At 37.2% G+C, this 21,941-nt stretch overlaps 1 protein-coding gene across 1 annotated transcript in view; it reads left to right on the forward strand.

Annotated features, from left to right (window-relative positions):
• The window catches only part of AFDN (afadin, adherens junction formation factor), a 502,926-nt gene that overhangs the window by 262,161 nt on the left and 218,824 nt on the right, over window positions 1–21,941 (forward strand). Inside the window, exons 15-21 of the mRNA XM_053710918.1 lie at window positions 2,544–2,564; window positions 3,308–3,453; window positions 3,883–3,977; window positions 4,419–4,684; window positions 6,316–6,459; window positions 15,598–15,796; window positions 19,028–19,131. Of these exons, the coding sequence (XP_053566893.1) occupies window positions 2,544–2,564; window positions 3,308–3,453; window positions 3,883–3,977; window positions 4,419–4,684; window positions 6,316–6,459; window positions 15,598–15,796; window positions 19,028–19,131 (975 nt within the window). The remainder of the gene's footprint in view (window positions 1–2,543; window positions 2,565–3,307; window positions 3,454–3,882; window positions 3,978–4,418; window positions 4,685–6,315; window positions 6,460–15,597; window positions 15,797–19,027; window positions 19,132–21,941) is intronic.

Consider the following 21,941-nt stretch of genomic DNA (forward strand, 5'->3'; position numbering starts at 1 on the left):
GGTTAAGTGTAATGTTTTTAGCCAAATATAATATTTTAATGGTCTTAAATGTGTTTCTGTATTTATCAGATGTCTGTTGATGATAAGGTTGTCTAATTTCCATGTAAAACAAATTCCCTAATACAGAGTACCTACTATCTAGCTCAGTATAATTTTTTTTTACTGAAGATTAATTTAGCACTACACACAAATTCTGTCTAACTAGTATATTCAAAATTAAAAAATCTTGTACACTGCAGAGCAATACAGTTGCTTTATTGAACTTATATTTATAATATCCACATTTTTTTATATGCTGACATCACTATATATACCCTCTGTGCTGCTGCATGACTATCCGCTTGCAGTACTCATGTCTATCCCTTTGCCATAAATGTGTCTAATATATACCTGTGCCAGGTAACTGCACTACGTATTTAAACACTTGATTAAATGTAGTGTCAATATTCTGTTGCTGCTACATATACTTTAGTTAAAGGACCACTCAATGCAGTAGAATTGCATAATTATCAAGTACATAATAAAAAGACAATGATTTAACACCTACTCTGAATTTTAAATAAGCAGTAGATTTTTTTGTGACAAATTTATTTTTTCTCGAATTTTCTGGCCCCCTGTATCATGTGACAGACATCAGCCAATCATAGACTTGTATACGTGTACCCTGTGAGTGAGCTTGTGCACATGCCCAGTAGGATCTTGATACCCAGAAAGTGTGTGTATAAAAAGACTGCAAAATTTCATAATGGGAGTAAATTAGAAAGTGTCTTAAAACTTCTTTCTGAATCATAAAAGTTTATTTTGACTTGAGTGTCCCTTTTAAGATCATTATCCCATTTAGAGGGTAGTAGTACAAAATTCCAGATGACCCTGCACTACTTTATGTGTCGCATATTATTAGTTTTCATTATCACTTAAGATTTTGTGTATTCTGTTCACTGCAGCCTTCAAGGCCTGTTTGGCACAAGTGTGGTTAGAGGATCTTTTTTTTTTGTGTGTGAAAAAAGCGCAAACTTTTAAAAAGACTTTAAACACTAAATACAGTTTTTAAAATCATAGTATTGTGTTTACATTTAGCTTTCACAGGGTCTCAGTGCTGATGTGTTTTGCACATGTGCAACAATTCTCCTTCAGATACCTGCAGTTTAACCTAGGTTCCACATTTGTAGCACCTATGGTTAGTGGGAGGTGCATGAAATGTATTTAGTGTTTAAGGTCCCTTTAAGTGTTCCTTCATGGATTTTGATGGCCAGAGTCAGCTGACCACAAATCCTATGCACAGTTGCATGTCCACAGCTTGTTAACTGCCAGAACCATAGGCATGCTACAGTATGTTAAATGATGTTTCAGCTGCTTTTGTATGTATTGGATGATTTATTAAACATTCATCCCTTAAACATGAGCATTCATTTAGTATATATTAATTGGCCCTATATTTTAATACAAGCCTCTAGGCAGGAACCCAGTGAATGTTAGTCATGGAATGTGTGTAAGCAGTTCCTGGTCTGGGTTTGCATTATCATTTTAAATATGATTTGAATAATGCTATAAAAACTTGATTCTCTGGAAACACAAACAAAAAAACAGTGTCAGACAGAAAACTGTATGCTAACAGTTTAAAACTGGTGCAAAGCTACTATTTCCTTTTTTTAATTTACTACTAGTTTATTAGTGCAGATTTTATATTTGATGATTTTTTTTATTCTTTTAATGAAGTGCGTTTCAATGAAGGGTGGATAAACTTTTCTTCTACAGGTTAATGTTTTGATTCAGGTCACACTATATATTTTATGCATATTATTTTTATAGTTTGTATTTTAGTGCAACATATTAAGAGGTTCTACAATAATTACACACACACACACATACACACACATACACACACACACACACACACATATATATATATATATATATATATATATATATATCTCAAATACCTTTTCCCTATTAGCCAATGAGCAATGAATACCTAGGTATGAGACATACAATTCTTCCTTTTTTCACTTCAGATTCAAATAGGTTTTGCTGTGCAACTAGCACTACTGATTGAGTCAATGGCAGTTTCCGCTCTGTGGGTCCCAATCGGTACTTTTCCTATGTATTTAAGCTCTTTTGCAGAGTAAAACGCATAGCGGTGCAGGGTCTCTAGTCTAAAAATGACATCTTCTAACGAATTAGCGCATGTCATTTTTCAAATATAATGGCCCTTTAACTTTTTCAAGCAAAAATAAAAATGTTAAAGGGGCATTTTATAATACATAAAATGCATAATAGATTGTTTTGTGTTTAGTGTCCCTGTAATTAATAATTTTTGTTTTGTTTTTGTTTGTTTATGCCTGAAGTGGTCGTGGGGAGGTTTTTTTTGTTTGTTTTTTATAATGGAACAGATTTGTGAAAATCACATTATGTGCCCTTTTGAACTTTGTTAGGATGTTAAAGTTGTATGTTTTGAGCTGTATGTTACAATTTGGCCTGTCATGATTGTTTACTAGTTTCTTTTTCTATCCTGCTTGATTTTTTCCTCATCTGTTATTCTCCAGGAAATAGACCAGGCTGACCAGGTAGGATACAGCCGTGGGAAATATTCCCAACAAATTTCGGCTTAGCTCAGTCTTCATGCTGCTTTCATATTCAGAAAAAAAATACTCCTTTTAAATGGCTGGGCTGAACCGTTCATAACACCCATTCAACAACTGGATTTGTGCTGTACTAAAATTCTTTTTTTGACTGTGCAACTTATTGGCATCCCATAATCCTCTGCTTAACGCACTTCAGCGTGGAAATAAAAATCAAAGCAATGTTTTATTTTCTCCTTTATTACGCCCTCATTTTCCCTCTGACTCCTCCTCTTTGGAACTCATCTAACCTGGCCTGGCATTTTTTTTTTTGTGGTTAAATATTAAGATAGATCAGTGCCAGGTGCTTTGTCTACTGGTAAACTAACTGTATGTAGGGTTGCGTGGGAAAATATCCTCAAGCTTGGACACATGCACACAAAAGTTACCAAATAAAGCAACTAATAGCAACTTTTAATGTTGTTTGTAGAATCCATTGTCTTTTCATAGAAAAACGAAATTCCAGAATGGTATACCCAATATAAAGAAATGTATATCAATAAATACATGAATAAAAAATAAATACATAATTAAAAAAAACCAACTAAGACATTTTGCTCTTATCTGGTAACTGGAGTACAGTACATGTGGTGTATGGGAATGGTACTGGTCTATCTGTGGATGCTTGGAACTGAAAGGTGGCTAAGTATTCTGCTAGTAAATGATCACTTGCCTTTTTGTGTCTGTAGAAACAAAAGAATATAGCTGGAGCCCTGGCATTCTGGATGGCCAATGCATCAGAGCTGCTTAACTTTATAAAGCAGGACCGAGATCTCAGTCGTATTACACTGGATGCACAAGACGTTTTGGCACATTTGGTTCAAATGGCTTTTAAGTAAGAAATGCACGTTTTTCCCCTCTACATTTCTTTGGTTGTAATTTAAATTACCACATAGAAGGAAGTATATTGTTTACTGTATTGCAAGAAACGTTTTAAATGAACAAAATAAATTTGTAAGATACTTTTTTTATTCAAATTTCTTTTATGTATATAGTATAACCTCCCCCCCCTCTTTCATTGCACTACATTTCAAAGGTTATTAATTTGGTGTGGAATTATATCTGAAATAGTGTTTTTCTCCTCTTAGCCATATTAAACACTAGAGGGTGTGTGACTCCATTTTATGTTCTTTCTGTACTCTGGAAATGCTGAGGAATAAAGTGCAACCTTTTTTTTCTTCTCTTTTTACTTTGTGTTTTCATACAGTAATTTCTGCTATGTGTTCACATTATTTATTAAATCAGTTTTTTTCCCCCAACCCAGATATTTGGTCCATTGCCTTCAGTCAGAATTGAGCAATTACATGTCTGCCTTTTTAGACGATCCAGAGGAAAACAACTTGCAAAGGCCCAAAATAGGTCAGAAAATCGTTAAAAAAATAAAAAAAATGAAGCTACTGTTATTACATATATAACAATCTGCGTCCACTAAAATTCATAACAGTAACGTGCATTCTTACAAATACATTACCACAGAGTTCATGTATTGGTTTTATAGCTTAAAAATAAAATACTATTACTAATTAAGGAACGTAGAGGTATCTCCCTAAAAAAATAACAATTCAAATAAAGCATTTTTGTTATATTCATATTGAAGATGTGACATTTGATGATATAATTTTATCCTATTTTTTAGTATACGTGTTTGTAAATTCAGAATATTTCTAAAGCTTTTGTTATCAAGTTCAAACAATTCCATTTATGGTAGATGTAGAGTTTTGTTTTGTGAGCAAGGCTTGTTTATTGGTTTTGGCATTCACTCACAAAGCTTTCCTTTTTCCTTCCCTGTACCTATTGTAGATGACGTATTACATACTCTGACTGGTGCCATGTCACTCCTGAGACGTTGCCGCGTGAACGCTGCTCTCACCATTCAGCTATTCTCACAGCTGTTCCACTTTGTCAACATGTGGCTGTTTAACCGACTGGTCACGGACCCCGACTCTGGCTTATGCTCTCATTATTGGGGCGCCATCATACGTCAACAGCTTGCACATATTGAGGCCTGGGCTGAAAAGCAAGGCCTGGAGTTGGCTGCCGATTGTCATCTTAGTAGGATAGTGCAGGTCAGTGTGGGCATAAATCATGTACTGATTAGCAATGAGCACTAGCAGAAAATCACAACACAACCAGCACACCATAAATATTTTTTTTTTCCTTTTAAGGAAAAAAAAAAAATCATCTAAAAAATTACAACCTTATGTTGGTAACTTTATCTGATTTCTACAATGCTAAATATTTTTTTGCCATCTGCTTCAATGTTATTTTGTTATATAATACTGTAGCAAGATAATAGTTAGTTATTTGCTGCTGTCATGTACGTTTTGACAGTGATTGGATTTAACGAATCTGCCACAAGCAAAATCACTGAAATTTATGCATACATGCCTTGGACAAGTGATTTATTAAGGTGGTCTTGAATGATGGCCAAGATGATTTTGTGAACTTCATTGTTGAATTAACTCTTTCCTTGTCTTCTGTACAGATATTATATCTAAAGCATGGAATTTTAAGCAACTTTCTAATTTACTCCTATTATCACATAAAAAAAGTGCTGTCCAGAGTTCTGAACCCCAAAAAAAAGCTTAGATGCCTTTTTCAAGAAAAAATAGCAAGAGAACAAAGAAGATGTGATAATAGGAGTAAATTAGAAAGTTGATTAAAATTGCATGCTCTATCTGAATCACAAAAGGAAAAATTTGGGGTTCAGTGTCCCTTTAAAGGGACATAAAACCCCCAAAAATTCTTTCATGATTCAAATAGAACATACAATTTTAAACAACTTGGCAATTTACTTTTATCAAATTTTCTTTGTTTTCTTGTGTTGAAAAGCCGGAAGGTAAGTTCAGGAGTGTGCACGTGTCTGCGGCACTATATGGCAGCAGTTTTGCAACAATGTTATACATTAACAAGAGCACTAGATAGCAGCAGACGTGCACGCTACCTATCTAAATAACTCTTCAACAAAGAATAACATGAGAACGACACAAATTTGATAATAGAAGTAAATTGGAAACTTTTTAAAATTGTATTCTCTATCTGAATCATGAAAGAAAATATGTGGGTTTCATGTCCCTTTTAATTTACTAAATACCCCTTTGGAAAAGAGCTTGTTGATTGCAAGCCAAGAGCACTTAAAGGGAAAGTAAACACACAAATTTTTTCTGCAGTCTTGCAATAAATTAGCATACCACATGAATGTGAAATGTGTTTGAATGCATTAACTCTTAGTTTGCTGCAATTGTTTTTTAATTCTCAAACTTTATTTGGAGAAGCTAATCTGGACTGGTCACTGAAGTAGACAAGGCTAGCCACTATCTTATCATCTCTGCTGAAGCCAGTTAGAGACAACTATGTGGCAAGGTTAGTCTTGTGAAATCTGCCATGGGCGCTTCCTATTCTGATAACCGGAAAAGCCACTATTTTCAGACTTACAGAAAAGAGAGCAAAATTAAGTGTTTTTCTACAGATAAATCAATATTTTATATTGCAATCCTAAAGTGTTTACTATCCCTTTTTATGTTGTTAGAATATAACAATGTTGACATGTATTTAATTATATGCTTTTTTAAAGGTTTTCTTATTTACATCTATTTTCTTGAATTTTTTTTGTAATAATTTTTCAGTTTACCCTTTGACAATTTCTGAACCTGAATATTTAAGTGCTTTATACTATTCTGTTTGGAAATGTTTTCAGGCAACAACGCTTCTTACCATGGACAAATATTCACATCAAGATATCCCGAATATTAACCATACCTGTTTCAAGCTCAACTCTTTACAGCTGCAAGCCTTACTGCAGAATTACCACTGTGCGCCTGATGAGCCTTACATACCGACGGTAAATTACTAAACAAACGCCTGAACATATTCATAACAGAGAAACGCTTATAAAGCCCATCAAAATGAACAACAAGCAAAACACACCTACACTAAAAATGCTGTATTGATGAAATATAGATTTATAATCGGTATTTTTAAATTTAATTTACCATATTTTTGGTTTTGTTTCATTTTTAACGGTTGCCGTTTCTAATATACTCAAAATAAATGGCAACAAACTAAATTTCAGAACTCATATCTCTGTATATGCCTTTAACAAAATCCAGGGTTAATGAAGTGGCTCCTAAGGTTGGGATACACTACAATAATCTAAAATAAAGCAAATAAAACTCATCACCTCTCATAACCATAAGATGTCCACTCATAGGCCCACCAATACAATTTCACGATTCCATCAGCTCAGTATTTCTTGATTAGAACTTTATACCAACTCATGAGTCATAACATAGTCTTATGTAATGACCCAACATCTTTATAATAAAATTCTGTACTAATGGCATTGGCCCAAGGGAGCTATAGCCTTTTTCTATTAAGCACCTATGTATTAAACACACATTATTCAAAGGCCTTTAAAAATACTTTAGCAAGAATGTAGTGTTTTGTGTGATGTTTAGCAATAGTTATGCTTCTGAAATATAATATCTATTAATACAAATTGTTGCTTGGACTTGCAGGAGCTTATTTAAAGGGACATAATTCTCATATGCTAAATCACTTGAAACTGATGCAGTATAAGTGTAAAAAGCTGACAGGAAAATTTCACCTGAGCATCTCTCTGTAAAAAAGGAAGATATTTTACCTCACAATCTCCTCAGCTCAGCAGAGTAAGTTCTGTGTAAAAAGTTATACTCAGCTGCTCCCAGCTGCAGGTAAAATAAAATAAAAAATGAAGAAATGAACAGCAGCCAATCAGCATCAGCAGTGCTGAAGTCATGAACTCTTTTACTGTGATCTCATGAAATTTGACTTAACTCTCATGATATTTCATAGTAAGCTGAATAGGGAAATAATGTGAGAGTGCACAATGCTCATCCCCTAAGCTGTCCCAGGACAGACACACTAATATGCTGCTTAGAAATCCTTTACAATGAGAGGTGGCTACTGAGAAACTTTTGAGGTAAAATATCTTTCTTTTTTACATAGAGATGTTCAGGAGATATTTTCTAGTCAGCTTTTTACAGCTATGCTGCATCACTTTCAAGTGTTTAAACATTTAGGTATTATGGCCCTTTAATAGATAAAGAGCTGCAATAAGGATGTATATTTGAGCACCAATTACTTATATTATTTGGAGAAAAACAACACTAGAAATATGGCAAATTTAATTCTGCCATTTATTCCCCTTTCATTATCACCCCTCTTTTTTAAAGTAAACTAATATTTGAATACTGGTGATGTCAATGTAATTTTATGATAATAATTCCATATTTTTAGGGCATGTTTTTATAATTTTACTTGCTTTGGGGATAGTTCTTTTTAATGATATGCACATTCTTTTTTAAATTTTATCTCTTACATAGTTTTTCCCTCTTTACACCGTGACTTAAACTACAATTACATAACTGTATGCAATATCTTATTTTTTGGTACAGAATAACTAGACACATTGATACTCCTTTTATTCCTTAAAGTGACAGTAAAGTCATAATTAGACATTCATGATTTAGACAGAACAAACAATTTTAAACAACTTTCCAATTTACTTATATTATTTAACTTGCTTCCTTCTCTTGTTATCCTTTGCTGAAAGGTTTATCTAGGAAAGCTCATTAGCAGCAAAGAACCTAGGTTCTAGCTGCTAATTGGTGGCTGCATATATATATATATATATATATATATATATATATATATATATATATATATATATATATATATATATATATATATATATATATATATATATATATATATATATATATACCAACTGTCATTGGCTTCCCATTTGTTACTTAGAAACTAGTAGTGCATTGCTGCTCCTTCAACAAATGACACCAAGAGAATGAAACAAATTTGTTAATAGAAATAAACTGGAAAGTTGTTTAAAATTGTATGTTCCACCTAAATCATGAAAGAAAAATTGTTTCATGTCCCTTTAAGTTTATTAAAGGACCATTAAGTACAATATAATTGCACAATCAACAAATGCATTATAAAAATACAATGTAATATCCCTTACTATGAATTTCAAATGAGCAGTACACTTTTTTCATTCAGATTTTCAAAATTTTCTTCCATTTTGCTTCCCCCATATCATGTGACTATCAGCAAATCACAGCTTTATAATATTTTGAACTCTTAAGACTGTGCACAATTTTAGAATGAAAGTAAATTTGAAACTTTCTTTTTTTTCCCTTTTTTTTATGACCATTCTTAATCTAAATTGTGAAAGTTTAATTTTGACTTTAGTCTCCCTTTAAAGGAACAGTCAACACTGTATATTTGCATAATCAGCAAATGTAAGATAACAAGACAATGCAATGAGTAGTAGATTCTTATTTCTGACAATTTTAAAAGTTATGTCTTTTTCCACTCCCCCTGTACCATGTGACAGCCATCAGCCAATAACAAATGCATACACCTACCATGTGACAGCAATCAGCCATTCACAAATGCATACACACTTATTCTTGCACATGCTCAGTAGGAGCTGGTGACTCAAAAAGTTAAAATAGAAAAAGACTGCACATTTTGTTAGTGGAAGTAAATTGGAAAGTTGTTTAAAATTGCATGCTCTATCTGAATAATGAAAGTTTAATTTCTTTCATGTAATTAGCAAGAGTCCATGAGCTAGTGACGTATGGGATATACATTCCTACCAGGAGGGGCAAAGTTTCCCAAACCTTAAAATGCCTATAAATACACCCCTCACCACACCCACAATTCAGTTTTACAAACTTTGCCTCCGATGGAGGTGGTGAAGTAAGTTTGTGCTAGATTCTACGTTGATATGCGCTCCGCAGCAAGTTGGAGCCCGGTTTTCCTCTCAGCGTGCAGTGAATGTCAGAGGGATGTGAGGAGAGTATTGCCTATTTGAATGCAGTGATCTCCTTCTACGGGGTCTATTTCATAGGTTCTCTGTTATCGGTCGTAGAGATTCATCTCTTACCTCCCTTTTCAGATCGACGATATACTCTTATATATACCATTACCTCTGCTGATTCTCGTTTCAGTACTGGTTTGGCTTTCTACAACCATGTAGATGAGTGTCCTGGGGTAAGTAAATCTTATTTTCTGTGACACTCTAAGCTATGGTTGGGCACTTTATTTATAAAGTTCTAAATATATGTATTCAAACATTTATTTGCCTTGACTCAGAATGTTCAACATTCCTTATTTTTCAGACAGTCAGTTTCATATTTGGGATAAATGCATTTGTTTCAATCATTTTTTCTTACCTTAAAAAATTTGACTTTTTCCCTGTGGGCTGTTAGGCTCGCGGGGGCAGAAAATGCTTCATTTTATTGCGTCATTCTTGGCGCAGACTTTTTTGGCGCAAAATTTTTTTTCTGTTTCCGGCGTCATACGTGTCGCCGGAAGTTGCGTCATTTTTTTGACTTTTTTTGCGTCAAAAATGTCGGCGTTCCGGATGTGGCGTCATTTTTGGCGCCAAAAGCATTTAGGCGCCAAATAATGTGGGCGTCTTTTTTGGCGCTAAAAAATATGGGCGTCATTTTTGTCTCCACATTATTTAAGTCTCATTATTTATTGCTTCTGGTTGCTAGAAGCTTGTTCACTGGCATTTTTTTCCCATTCCTGAAACTGTCATTTAAGGAATTTGATCAATTTTGCTTTATATGTTGTTTTTTTCTTTTACATATTGCAAGATGTTCCACGTTGCAGCTGAGTCAGAAGATACTTCAGGAAAATCACTGCACAGTGCTGGAGCTACCAAGCTAAGTGTATCTGCTATAAACTTTTGGTATCTGTTTCTCCAGCTGTTATTTGTATTGCATGTCATGTCAAACTTATTAATGCAGATAAAATTTCCTTTAGTACTGTTACATTACCTGTTGCTGTTCCGTCAACATCTAATTCTCAGAGTATTCCTGATAACATAAGAGATTTTATTTTTTAAATCCATTAAGAAGGCTATGTCTGTTATTTCTCCTTCTAGTATGCATAAAAGTCTTTTAAAACTTCTCTTTTTTCAGATGAATTTTTAAATGAACATCATCATTCTGATACTGATAATGGTTCTTCTGGTTCAGAGGTTTCTGTCTCAGAGGTTGATGCTGATAAATCTTTGTATTTGTTCAAGATGGAATTTATTCGTTCTTTACTTAAAGAAGTGTTATTTGCATTAGAAATAGAGGATTCTGGTCCTCTTGATACTAAATGTAAACGTTTAAATAAGGTTTTTAAATCTCCTGTAGTTATTCCAGAAGTGTTTTATCTCCCTGATGCTATTTCTGAAGTAATTTCCAGGGAATGGAATAATTTGGGTAATTTATTTACTCCTTCTAGACGTTTAAGCAAATTATATCCTGTGCCATCTGACAGATTAGAGTTTTTTGGGACAAAAATCCCTAAGGTTATGGGGCTGTCTCTACTCCTGCTAATGTACTACTATTTCTACGGCAGATAGTACTTCATTTAAGGATCCTTTAGATAGGAAAATTGAATCCTTTCTAAGAAAAGCTTACTTATGTTCAGGTAATCTTCTTAGACCTGCTATATTTTTAGCGGATGTTGCTGCAGCTTCAACTTTTTGGCTAGAAGCTTTAGCGCAACAAGTAACAGATCATAATTTTATAGCATTATTATTATTCTATAACATGCTAATAATTTAATTGGTGATACCATCTTTTGATATCATTAGAGTTGATGTCGGGTATATGTCTCTAGCTATTTTAGCTAGAAAAGCTTTATGGATTAAACTTGGAATGCTGACATGTCTTCTAAGTCAACTTTGCTTTCCCTTTCTTTCCAGGGTAAATAATCATTTTCGTTCCTTTCCTCACAACAAGGAACAAAAGCCTGATCCTTCATCCTCAGGAGCGGTATCAGTTTGGAAACTATTTCCAGTTTGGAATATATCCAAGCCTTATAGAAACCTATAGCCAGCTCCTAAGTACCTATGAAGGTGCGGCCCTTATTCCAGCTCAGCTGGTATGGGGCAGATTACGTTTTCTTCAAAGAAATTTGGATCAATTCCGTTCTTAATCTCTGGTTTCAGAAACATTGTTTCAGAAAGGTACAGAATTGGCTTCAAGTTAAGGCCTCCTGCTAAGAGATTCTTTTCTTTCCCGTGTCCCAGTTAACACAGCAAAGGCTCAGCATTTCTGAAATGTGTTTCAGATCTAGAGTTGGCTGGAGTATTTATGCCAGTTCCAGTTCTGGAACAGGGGCTGGGGTTTTATTCTATCTCTTCATTGTACCAAAGAAGGTCAATTCCTTCAGACCTGTTCCGGATCTATCATTATTGAATCGTTATGTTAGGATACCAACATTCAAGTTGGTTACTGTAGGACTATCCTGCCTTTTGTTTAGCAAGGGCATTATATGTCTACAATAGATTTACAGGATGTGTATCTGCATATTCCGATTCATCCAGATCACTTTTAGTGTCTGAGATTCTCTTTTTAGACAAGCATTACCAGTTTTGTGGCTCTACCGTTTGGCCTAGCCTCAGTTCCAAGAATTTTTTTCAAAGGTTCTCGGTGCCCTTCTTTCTGTAATCAGAGAATAGGGTTTTGGTATTTCCTTATTTGGACGATATCTTGGTACTTGCTCAGTCTTCTCATTTTCGAAGAATCTCATACGAATCGACTTGTGTTGTTTCTTCAAGTTCATGGTTGGAGGATCAATTTACCATTCAGTTCATTAATTCCTCAGACAAGAGTAACCTTTTTAGGTTTCTAGATAAATTCAGTGTCTATGACTCTGTCCTTGTCAGACAAGAGAAGTTTAACATTGATATCAGCTTGTCAAAACCTTCAGTCACAATCATTCCCTTTGGTAGCCTTATGCATGGAAATGTTGGGTCTTAGGACTGCCGCATCAGATGCGATCTCCTTTGCTCGTTTTCACATGCGACCTCTTCAGCTCTGTATGCTGAACCAATGGTGCAGGGATTACTCAGATATCTCAATTAATATCTTTAAACCGATTTTACGACACTCTCTGACATGGTGGACAGATCACCATCGTTTAGTTCAGGGGGCTTCTTTGTTCTTCCGACCTGGACTATAATCTCAACAGATGCAAGTCTTACAGGTTGGGGAGCTGTTAGGTGTCCCCTTCAGGGGGTAAGTGTCAGTGCAGGCCAAAGCCTGGGGCCTAGTGTACCACCTGAGGCATATGTAGATTACCTGATAAGGGCCCCTTAGAATGACTCAGACCACGCAGCATTATGATCGAAAGCCAATTCTGTTTATTGCACAGTGCAAGCCTTTCTTATAGTGACATACAGGGTTAAGGGGATGACACGTTAGGACCGCGTCATCTTACACAGTTATACAGAGCAATTTACAAGGAAAAACTGGAACATGAGTTTCTCATAACAATATTTACAGAGTCATAACAAACTACCATCTGCAGAGACAACCGAGTGTCTAAAGCCTCTTGTTTACATTATCTTATTCTATCTTACTTCTAGGCATTAGGCCAGGGTACATTGGCAAGGCCGAATAGCTAAAGAAACTCATAACATGCATATAATTCTCACTGCATAATACTCCAGTATAATAAAGTCTATTCATTACAAAATGGCTGCGAGGAACAAGATGGCTGCGAAGAACAAGATGGCTGCCATCAGGTTCATATTACCCCTAACAGGAGCTGTGTGGGGGTATCTGACGGCACAAGGGGTTTGGGAATCTCAAGAGGTGAGATTTCCGATCAATATTTTGGAACTCCGTGCAATTTTCAGAGCTCTTCAGTCTTGGCCTCTTCTGAAGAGTGAGTTGTTCATTTGTTTTCAGATAGACAATGTCACAACTGTGGCATACATCAATCATCAAGGAGGGACTCACAGTCCTCTGGCTATGAAAGAAGTATCTCGAATTTTGGTTTGGGCGGAATCCAGCTCCTGTCTAATCTCTGCGGTTCATATCCCAGGTATGGACAATTGGAAAGCGGATTATCTCAGTCGCCAAACGTTGCATCCGGGCGAATAGTCTCTTCACCCAGAGGTATTTCTTCAGATTGTTCAAATGTGGGAACTTCCAGAAATAGATCTGATGGCTTCTCATCTAAACAAGAAACTTCCCAGGTATCTGTCCAGATCCCGGGATCCTCAGGCGGAGGCAGTGGATGCATTATCACTTCCTTGGAAGTATCATCCTGCCTATATCTTTCCGCCTCTAGTTCTTCTTCCAAAAGTAATCTCCAAGATTCTGAAGGAATGCTCGTTTGTTCTGCTGGTAGCTCCGGCATAGCCTCACAGGTTTTGGTATGCGGATCTTGTCCGGATGGCCTCTTGCCAATCGTGGACTCTTCCGTTAAGACCAGACCTTTTGTCTCAAGGTCCTTTTTTTCATCAGGATCTGAAATCCTTAAATTTAAAGGTATGGAGATTGAACGCTTGATTCTTGGTCAAAGAGGTTTCTCTGACTCTGTGATTAATACTATGTTACAGGCTCGTAAATCTGTATCCAGAGAGATATATTATAGAGTCTGGAAGACTTATATTTCTTGGTGTCTTTCTCATCATTTTTCTTGGCATTCTTTTAGAATACCGAGAATATTACAGTTTCTTCAGGATGGTTTAGATAAGGGTTTGTCCGCAAGTTCCTTGAAAGGTCAAATCTCTGCTCTTTCTGTTCTTTTTCACAGAAAGATTGCTATTCTTCCTGATATTCATTGTTTTGTACAAGCTTTGGTTCGTATAAAGCCTGTCATTAAGTCAATTTCTCCTCCTTGGAGTTTGAATTTGGTTCTGGGGGCTCTTCAAGCTCCTCCATTTGAACCTTTGCATTCATTGGATATTAAATTACTTTCTTGGAAAGTTTTGTTCCTTTTGGCCATCTCTTCTGCCAGAAGAGTTTCTGAATTATCTGCTCTTTCTTGTGAGTCTCCTTTTCTGATTTTTCATCAGGATAAGGCGGTGTTGCGAACTTCTTTTGAATTTTTACCTAAGTTGTGAATTCCAACAACATTAGTAGAGACATTGTGGTTCCTTCATTATGTCCTAATCCTAAGAATTCTAAGGAGAAATCGTTGCATTCTTTGGATGTTATTAGAGCTTTGAAATATTATGTTGAAGCTACTAAGTCTTTCCGAAAGACTTCTAGTTTATTTGTTATCTTTTCCGGTTTTAGAAAGGCCAGAAAACTTCTGCCATTTCTTTGGCATCTTGGTTGAAATCTTTAATTCATCTTGCCTATGTTGAGTCGGGTAAGACTCCGCCTCATAGGATTACAGCTCATTCTACTAGGTCAGTTTCTACTTCCTGGGCGTTTAGGAATGAAGCTTCGGTTGATCAGATTTGCAAAGCGGCAACTTGGTCCTCTTTGCATACTTTTACCAAATTGTACCATTTTGTTGTATTTTCTTCTTCTGAAGCAGTTTTTGGTAGAAAAGTACTTCAGGCAGCGGTTTCAGTTTGAATCTTCTGCTTATGTTTTTCATTAAACTTTATTTTGGGTGTGGATTTTTTTCAGCAGGAATTGGCTGTCTTTATTTTATCCCTCCCTCTCTAGTGACTCTTGTGTGGAAAGATCCACATCTTGGGTAGTCATTATCCCATACGTCACTAGCTCATGGACTCTTGCTAATTACATGAAAGAAAACATAATTTATGTAAGAACTTACCTGATAAATTCATTTCTTTCATATTAGCAAGAGTCCATGAGGCCCGCCCTTTTTTGTGGTGGTTATGATTTTTTTGTATAAAGCACAATTATTCCAATTCCTTATTTTATATGCTTTCACACTTTTTTCTTATCACCCCACTTCTTGGCTATTCGTTAAACTGAATTGTGGGTGTGGTGAGGGGTGTATTTATAGGCATTTTAAGGTTTGGGAAACTTTGCCCCTCCTGGTAGGAATGTATATCCCATACGTCACTAGCTCATGGACTCTTGCTAATATGAAAGAAATGAATTTATCAGGTAAGTTCTTACATAAATTATGTTTTTATTGAGTGTCCCTTTAACTCTCAAAAATTGTCACCTTTTATAATTCTTACATTAAGGAGCTTATAGAAAGTGTTGTATCTGTGGCTGAGAACACGGCGGATGAATTGGCTCGTAGTGATGGCAGAGAGGTTCAGCTCGAGGAGGATCCTGATCTACAGCTTCCTTTCCTTTTACCTGAGGATGGATACTCATGTGATGTGGTTAGGAACATTCCCAATGGCTTGCAGGAGTTTTTAGACCCACTGTGCCAGAGAGGTCTGTATGTATAACTGAACAGTAATATCATTGGTTTTTATCTGTTTGCTCATTTTTATCATTTTAAAATATATTTTACATTATTAACTAAAAATAATGATTTTCTGCTGAATTTAGGCAGGCATTCATTCAAGAGCAATAGCTGCTAGTCAGTTTAAGCAAACAAAAAAAAAAGTGGTCATCTATTAACAGGTTTGTAAAACCTTTTGTTGCAACAAATAATAAAATATCTCACTGGCTTTTTTTTCCCATGTATTAGCTTTTGTGGCCCTATAGCAGTGCTAAAAATGTCATTGTGCAATACGTTTCACTAGCTTAAAGATTTCTACATAAATTGTCACATTAATACTTAAAGGACCATTAAACGCAGAAGTGCAAAAGTCTTTAGTTTGAATTTCAAATGAGTAGTAGTTTTTTTTGTGTGTGACAGACATCATTTAGTTAAATTTTCCTTCCTAATGCATCATGTGACCGATATCAGCCAATCAAAAAATGCATATACCTATATCATGCAAACCTTGCACATGCTTAAAGGGACAGTCTACTCCAGAATTGTTATTGTTTTAAAAGATCGATAATCCCTTTATTACCCATTCCCCAGTTTTGCATAACCAACACAGTTATACTAATATACTTTTAACCTCTGTGATTACCTTGTATCTAAGCCTCTGCAAACTGCCCCTTTATTTCAGTTCTTTTGACAGACTTGCAGTTTAGCCAATCAGTGCCTGCTCCCAGGTAACTTCACGTGCATGAGCACAGTGTTATCTATATGAAATACATGAACTAACACCCTCTAGTGGTGAAAAACTGTTAAAATGCATTCTGAAAAGAGGTGGCCTTCAAGGTCTAAGAAATTAGCATATGAACCTCCTAGGTTAAGCTTTCAACTAAGAATACCAAGAGAACAAAGCAAAATTGGTGATAAAAGTAAATTGGAAAATGGTTTAAAATTACATGCTCTATCTGAATCATGAAAGTTTATTTTGGCCTAGACTGTCCCTTTAATAGGAACTGGTGCCTCAGAAAGTGTTCATATAAAAAGATTGTGCACATTTAGATAATGGAAGTGAATTGGAAAGTTGTTTAAAATTGTGTGCTCTATCTGAATCATGAAAGTTTATGTGGACATTTAAGTAAAACAAATAAATACATTAACTGATCAGACTACCCCCTTTAAAGCTGATGACTTGCTAATATTGAAACATAAGGGGGACTTGATTTTAATCAGGAAAATATCTCTTATAGTTGCTGTGCTTTTAGCTGTATAAACAGATTGCCTATGGCCATGATAACCTTCTGTTTAAATCTAGATAGGAAACCTACTCCTCTTATTTAGTGCTCCCTATCATTATTATTGTTTGTGTGCCTACCTAGGTATTAAAGGGACACTCAAGTCAAAATTAAGCTTTCATGATTCGGATAGAGCATACAGTTTTAAACAACTTTCAAATTTGCTTCATAAACATTTATATTTACACTTTTTGAGTCACCAGCTCCTACTGATCATGTGCAAGAATACACAGAGTATACTTACAGTATCTCACAAAAGTGAGTACACCCCTCACATTTTTGTAAATATTTTGTTATATCTTTTCATGTGACAACACTGAAGAAATTACACTTTGCTACAATGTAAAGTAGGGAGTCTACAGCCTGTATAACAGTGTAAATTTGCTGTCCCCTCAAAATAACTAAACACATAGCCATTAATGTCTAGACTGTTGGCAACAAAGTGAGTACACCCCTAAGTGGAAATATCCAAATTGGGCTCAATTAGCCATTTACCCTGCCGGGTGTCATGTGACTCGTTAGTGTTACAAGGTCCCAGGTGTGAATGGGGAGCAGGTGTGTTAAATTTGGTGGTGTCACTCTCTCATAGAACTCTCTGAGGATCTGAAAAAAAGAATTGTTGCTCTACATAAAGATGGCCTAGTGTATAAGAAGATTGCCAATACCCTGAAACTGAGCTGCAGCACGGGCACGGTGGGCAAGACCATACAACAGTTTCACAGGACTGGTTCCACTCAGAACAGGCCTCGCCATGGTCGACCAAAGAAGTTGAGTGCACATGCTCAGCGTCATATCCAGAGGTTGTCTTTGGGAAATATACGTATGAGTGCTGCCAGCATTGCTGCAGAGGTTGAAGGGGTGGGGAGTCAGCCTGTCAGTGCTCAGACTATACGCCGCACGCTGCATCAAATTGGTCTGTATGGCTGTCGTCCCAGAAGGAAGCCTCTTCTAAAGATGATGCACAAGAAAGACCGCAAACAGTTTGCTGAAGACAAGCAGACTAAGGACATGGATTACTGGAACCATGTCCTGTGGTCCGATGAGACCAAGATAAACTAATTTGGTTCAAATGGTGTCAAGCATGGTAGTGGGAATCTCATGGTCTGGGCCTGCATGAGTGCTACCGGCACTGGGAAGCTACAGTTCATTGAGGGAACCATGAATGCCAACATGTACTGGGACATACTGAAGCAGAGCATGATCCACTCCTTTCGGAGACTGGGTCGCAGGACAGTATTCCAACATAATAATGACCCCAAACACACCTCCAAGAAGACCACTGCCTTGCTAAAGAAGCTTAGGGTAAATGTGATGGACTGGTCAAGTATGTCTCCAGACCTAAACCCTATTTAGCATCTGTGGGGTATCTCCAAACAGAAGGTGGGGGAGCGCAAGGTTTCTAACATCCACCAACTCTGTTATATCGTCATGGAGGAGTGGAAGAGGACTCCAGTGGCAACCTGTGAAGCTCTGGTGAACTCCATGCCCAATAGGGTTATGGCAGTGCTGTAAAATAATGGTAGCCACACAATATTGACACTTTGGGCACGATTTGGACATTTCCTCTTAGGGGTGTACTCACTTTTGTTGCCAACGGTTTAGACATTAATGGCTGTGTGTTGAGTTATTTTGAGGGGACAGCAAATTTACACTGTCATACAGGCTGTACACTCACTACTTTACATTGTAGCAAAGTGTCATTTCTTCAGTGTTGTCACATGAAAAGATATAATAAAATATTTACAAAAATGTGAGGGGTGTACTCACTTTTGTGAGATACTGTATATGCATTTGTGATTGGCTGATGGCTGTCACATGATACAGGAGTGGAATTTGCCAGAAAAGGTGCTATTGCATTTTCTTTTTTATCATGTAATTCAGATGCTGCTGTGTAATTGTATGTATTAGACAGTCACTAGCGGTTTCTGTCCTCTAAAGGCTTCTGCAGACTTGTTCCACATACACGGTCACCGGGCACTTGGACAATTTATTTTGAAGGAGCAGACTATGAAGCTCATGTGCTGAGTGAGAATACAGACATGGTAAGCACGAAAAAAGCTAATATTAAAGTTTGATGACATTAAAGTGTTTATACAATATATTTACTTCCAGGAGAATGCAGCGCGATCCCCTTCAACTTTAGGTGGATATCCCAATGATCTTACTGATTCTGCAGAATGAATACTCACAACTCAAAAATATCCACAAATACAATGCTAACATAGGAGCATCCATTTTTCAAGATTTCTTTTTTATGTCCCCTTAAATGTAAGGGGAAAAAAGTTATTATTTATTCCATGTCGTTCTGAACAGCCAGTTATGACCTTGGCATAAATATTGCCAATAAGAAGTTAAGTGTAATTGGATATATATTTTCTAGGCATTTATGGGGAGTAATTGGCTAAAAAAAAAGAGTAATCATTTGGCCTGTGTTTCTGATTACTCTGTACGCTGTTGCAGGGAATTGGCCATGCTTTTGTTCTGATGTCAGTCTAAACATGAACATCAGCATATTCACATAATCACTGTAAACATAGGAATGTTGTACTGTAAAATGTTTAGCCTTTAATATGTTCCAGTCTATTTTATTATACGGTTTACTTATAGCTCCTTTGCCTTTTTTCTTCTTAAATGAAGAGAGTCCACAGCTGCATTCATTACTTTTGGGAAATAAGAACCTGGCCACCAGGAGGAGGCAAAGACACCCCAGCCCAAGGCTTAAAGGGACACTGAACCCAATTTTTTTCTTTCATGATTCAGATAGAGCATACAATTTTTAGCAACTTTCTAATTGTTCATCTCAAGAGTCCAGACGTTTCTTTGAGAATGTCTCGTGCCCTATTGTCCTGGGCCTTCCGCCTTGGGGAGGGCCTCTACTGTTCCCCGCGGGTGTAACTGTCCCTGAGTGTTGTGCCTTTTGTTACAGGATTGCGCGCCTTCACGTATTGCTCAGACATGTTTTTCAGTTATTGAATGACCCTATAGTTACCAGATACTGGGATTTTCAGTCTGCTAATTCGAATGGTGCATCTCATTAGACATGTGGGGATGAAGTAATCTCCTGATTGTCATTTGTTTGAGATCTTTCCCAGTTTTTGAAAGATAGGGCTCCATTTGGCTGGTCCTGCGAGTAGGCCTGTGTCTCTTTGGGCGTTAACCTCCGGGTAGCCTTATATTTTATTTATATCCGATGGGATGTCTTTTATTTGTTTTCATTTCCTTCGGGATCCTTCTGGGATTGATACTCTTTATTACTTCTTCGGAAGTTGTTTTGGACATGTTAGTCCTATGTTAAAAATGTCTGTTTTCTGTTTTTTCCCCTATGAGGGAGAATTTATGCAGCTTGCCGGTTAGGACCCTAGGTGCAGGCTTGTCCTGTCAGGTTCGTTTGGTCTTGCGGCTGTTCAGACATGTGGCGCTGTTCTGCTCGGCTGGTTCGGTAGAAGAACCGAGTGCTCAGGTTATCATTGCTTTTCATGTTCAACTAAGCATTTGAGAGAACCTGTGGGTCCGTGAGGCGGGAAGGATTGTTTCAGTCCTTATAGCCTTCAGTCATAGATGGCTGGGCAGGGGAGTTTTTCCATTGCGTCATTCTATCTGATATCTGATTTCATCGGAACTTAGAGTTTTCCTCCCCCATGTGGTGGAGGGTTGGAGGGCTTTAACGCCCCTTACCGCATTTGAGCAGTTTGGCCTTTATTTTTAGGCCTCTGTATTTGTCCTTTTGGCCTTGATCCAACAGCTTGTACAAGATAGCTGTCTAGCATGCGGAAGGTTTGCCGTTTGAAACCAGTTGCAGCTCTTGACACCTTGCAAGTGTACGCATAAGCTGTTTATAGTGTATCTAGATCAGCTCTTACTCTTTAACGTGTACTGTCTGTCTGAGTTATAAGAGACCTTTGGGTCTTCTTCCATTGTCCCGAGTGAGTTGGATCTTCTTTTAGGGATCTGTGTTTCCGGGTGATGGTTGTTTCCTGCGAGGACTTTGTTTAGCTCTGGGATTTCCGGAGCTGGGTAGGCTTAGTGCCTTTCTCTTCCTTGTGTCCTCTGCTTGTGCGGAGGTGATAGGGAGACTAGTCCTGCTAGTAGGATTTTTTTGACCTCGAGGTATCCCTTGGTTGTCCTGAGGCTCTGAGAAGTATCTTCATAAGACGTCTAGCCTTGCTCCTTGGAGCATTAGACTTTAGCTAGGGGTGGTTCCTTCCTTTGGTCGGGGCTTTCGAGTTCTTCTCGCTATCCGCATTCTCTTGATATGCATCCATATCCCTTGTGTCTGGCTTTTTGGCCAGCTGGGGTGTTTAGTTCTAGGGTAAGGTTTGCCTGAACTATTAGGTGCCCGGACTTGTTTTTCTCCCTGAGACTTCCGGTTGCTGTAGCTTCACTTGGCCTTTCTCCTGGCTCAGTCTTGGGTGGTTTTGGATCTCAGGGCTGGCTGGCCTGTTCCACGGTAGTGGGAACTTGGGCTATGTCCTTGGTCCATCTACCTAACCTGGTCATGGTTGGCCAGGTTTTCTGAGTATTTTTTTACTCTTTGCCACACAATAGCCCATGTCATCTGGTGGTTAGCTGTTAGGCTTGCACCTCAAGGGTTGTTGGTTCATACCCCACTACTGGCGCTGGATGTCCAATTTTTCAGCTTGCCAGGGTCCCCGTGGATTCCCTGCTCTGCAGGTGAATGGATTGGCTGTGCCTCTGCTTGGCATGCTACTTGTAGGGGGGTCCTTTTCTAGGACATCTGTGTTGGGAATTTCTCTTCCCATTAGCCAGTGATTTTGGGCCTTGAGGACAGTTGTTGCCCTTCCAGCATCATCCCTTTACTTTAGGGGATATTCTCCTCCCTTCTGGACTGACT

Source organism: Bombina bombina, chromosome 4 (assembly GCF_027579735.1).
Source record: "Bombina bombina isolate aBomBom1 chromosome 4, aBomBom1.pri, whole genome shotgun sequence".
Taxonomy (NCBI): Eukaryota; Metazoa; Chordata; class Amphibia; order Anura; family Bombinatoridae; genus Bombina; species Bombina bombina.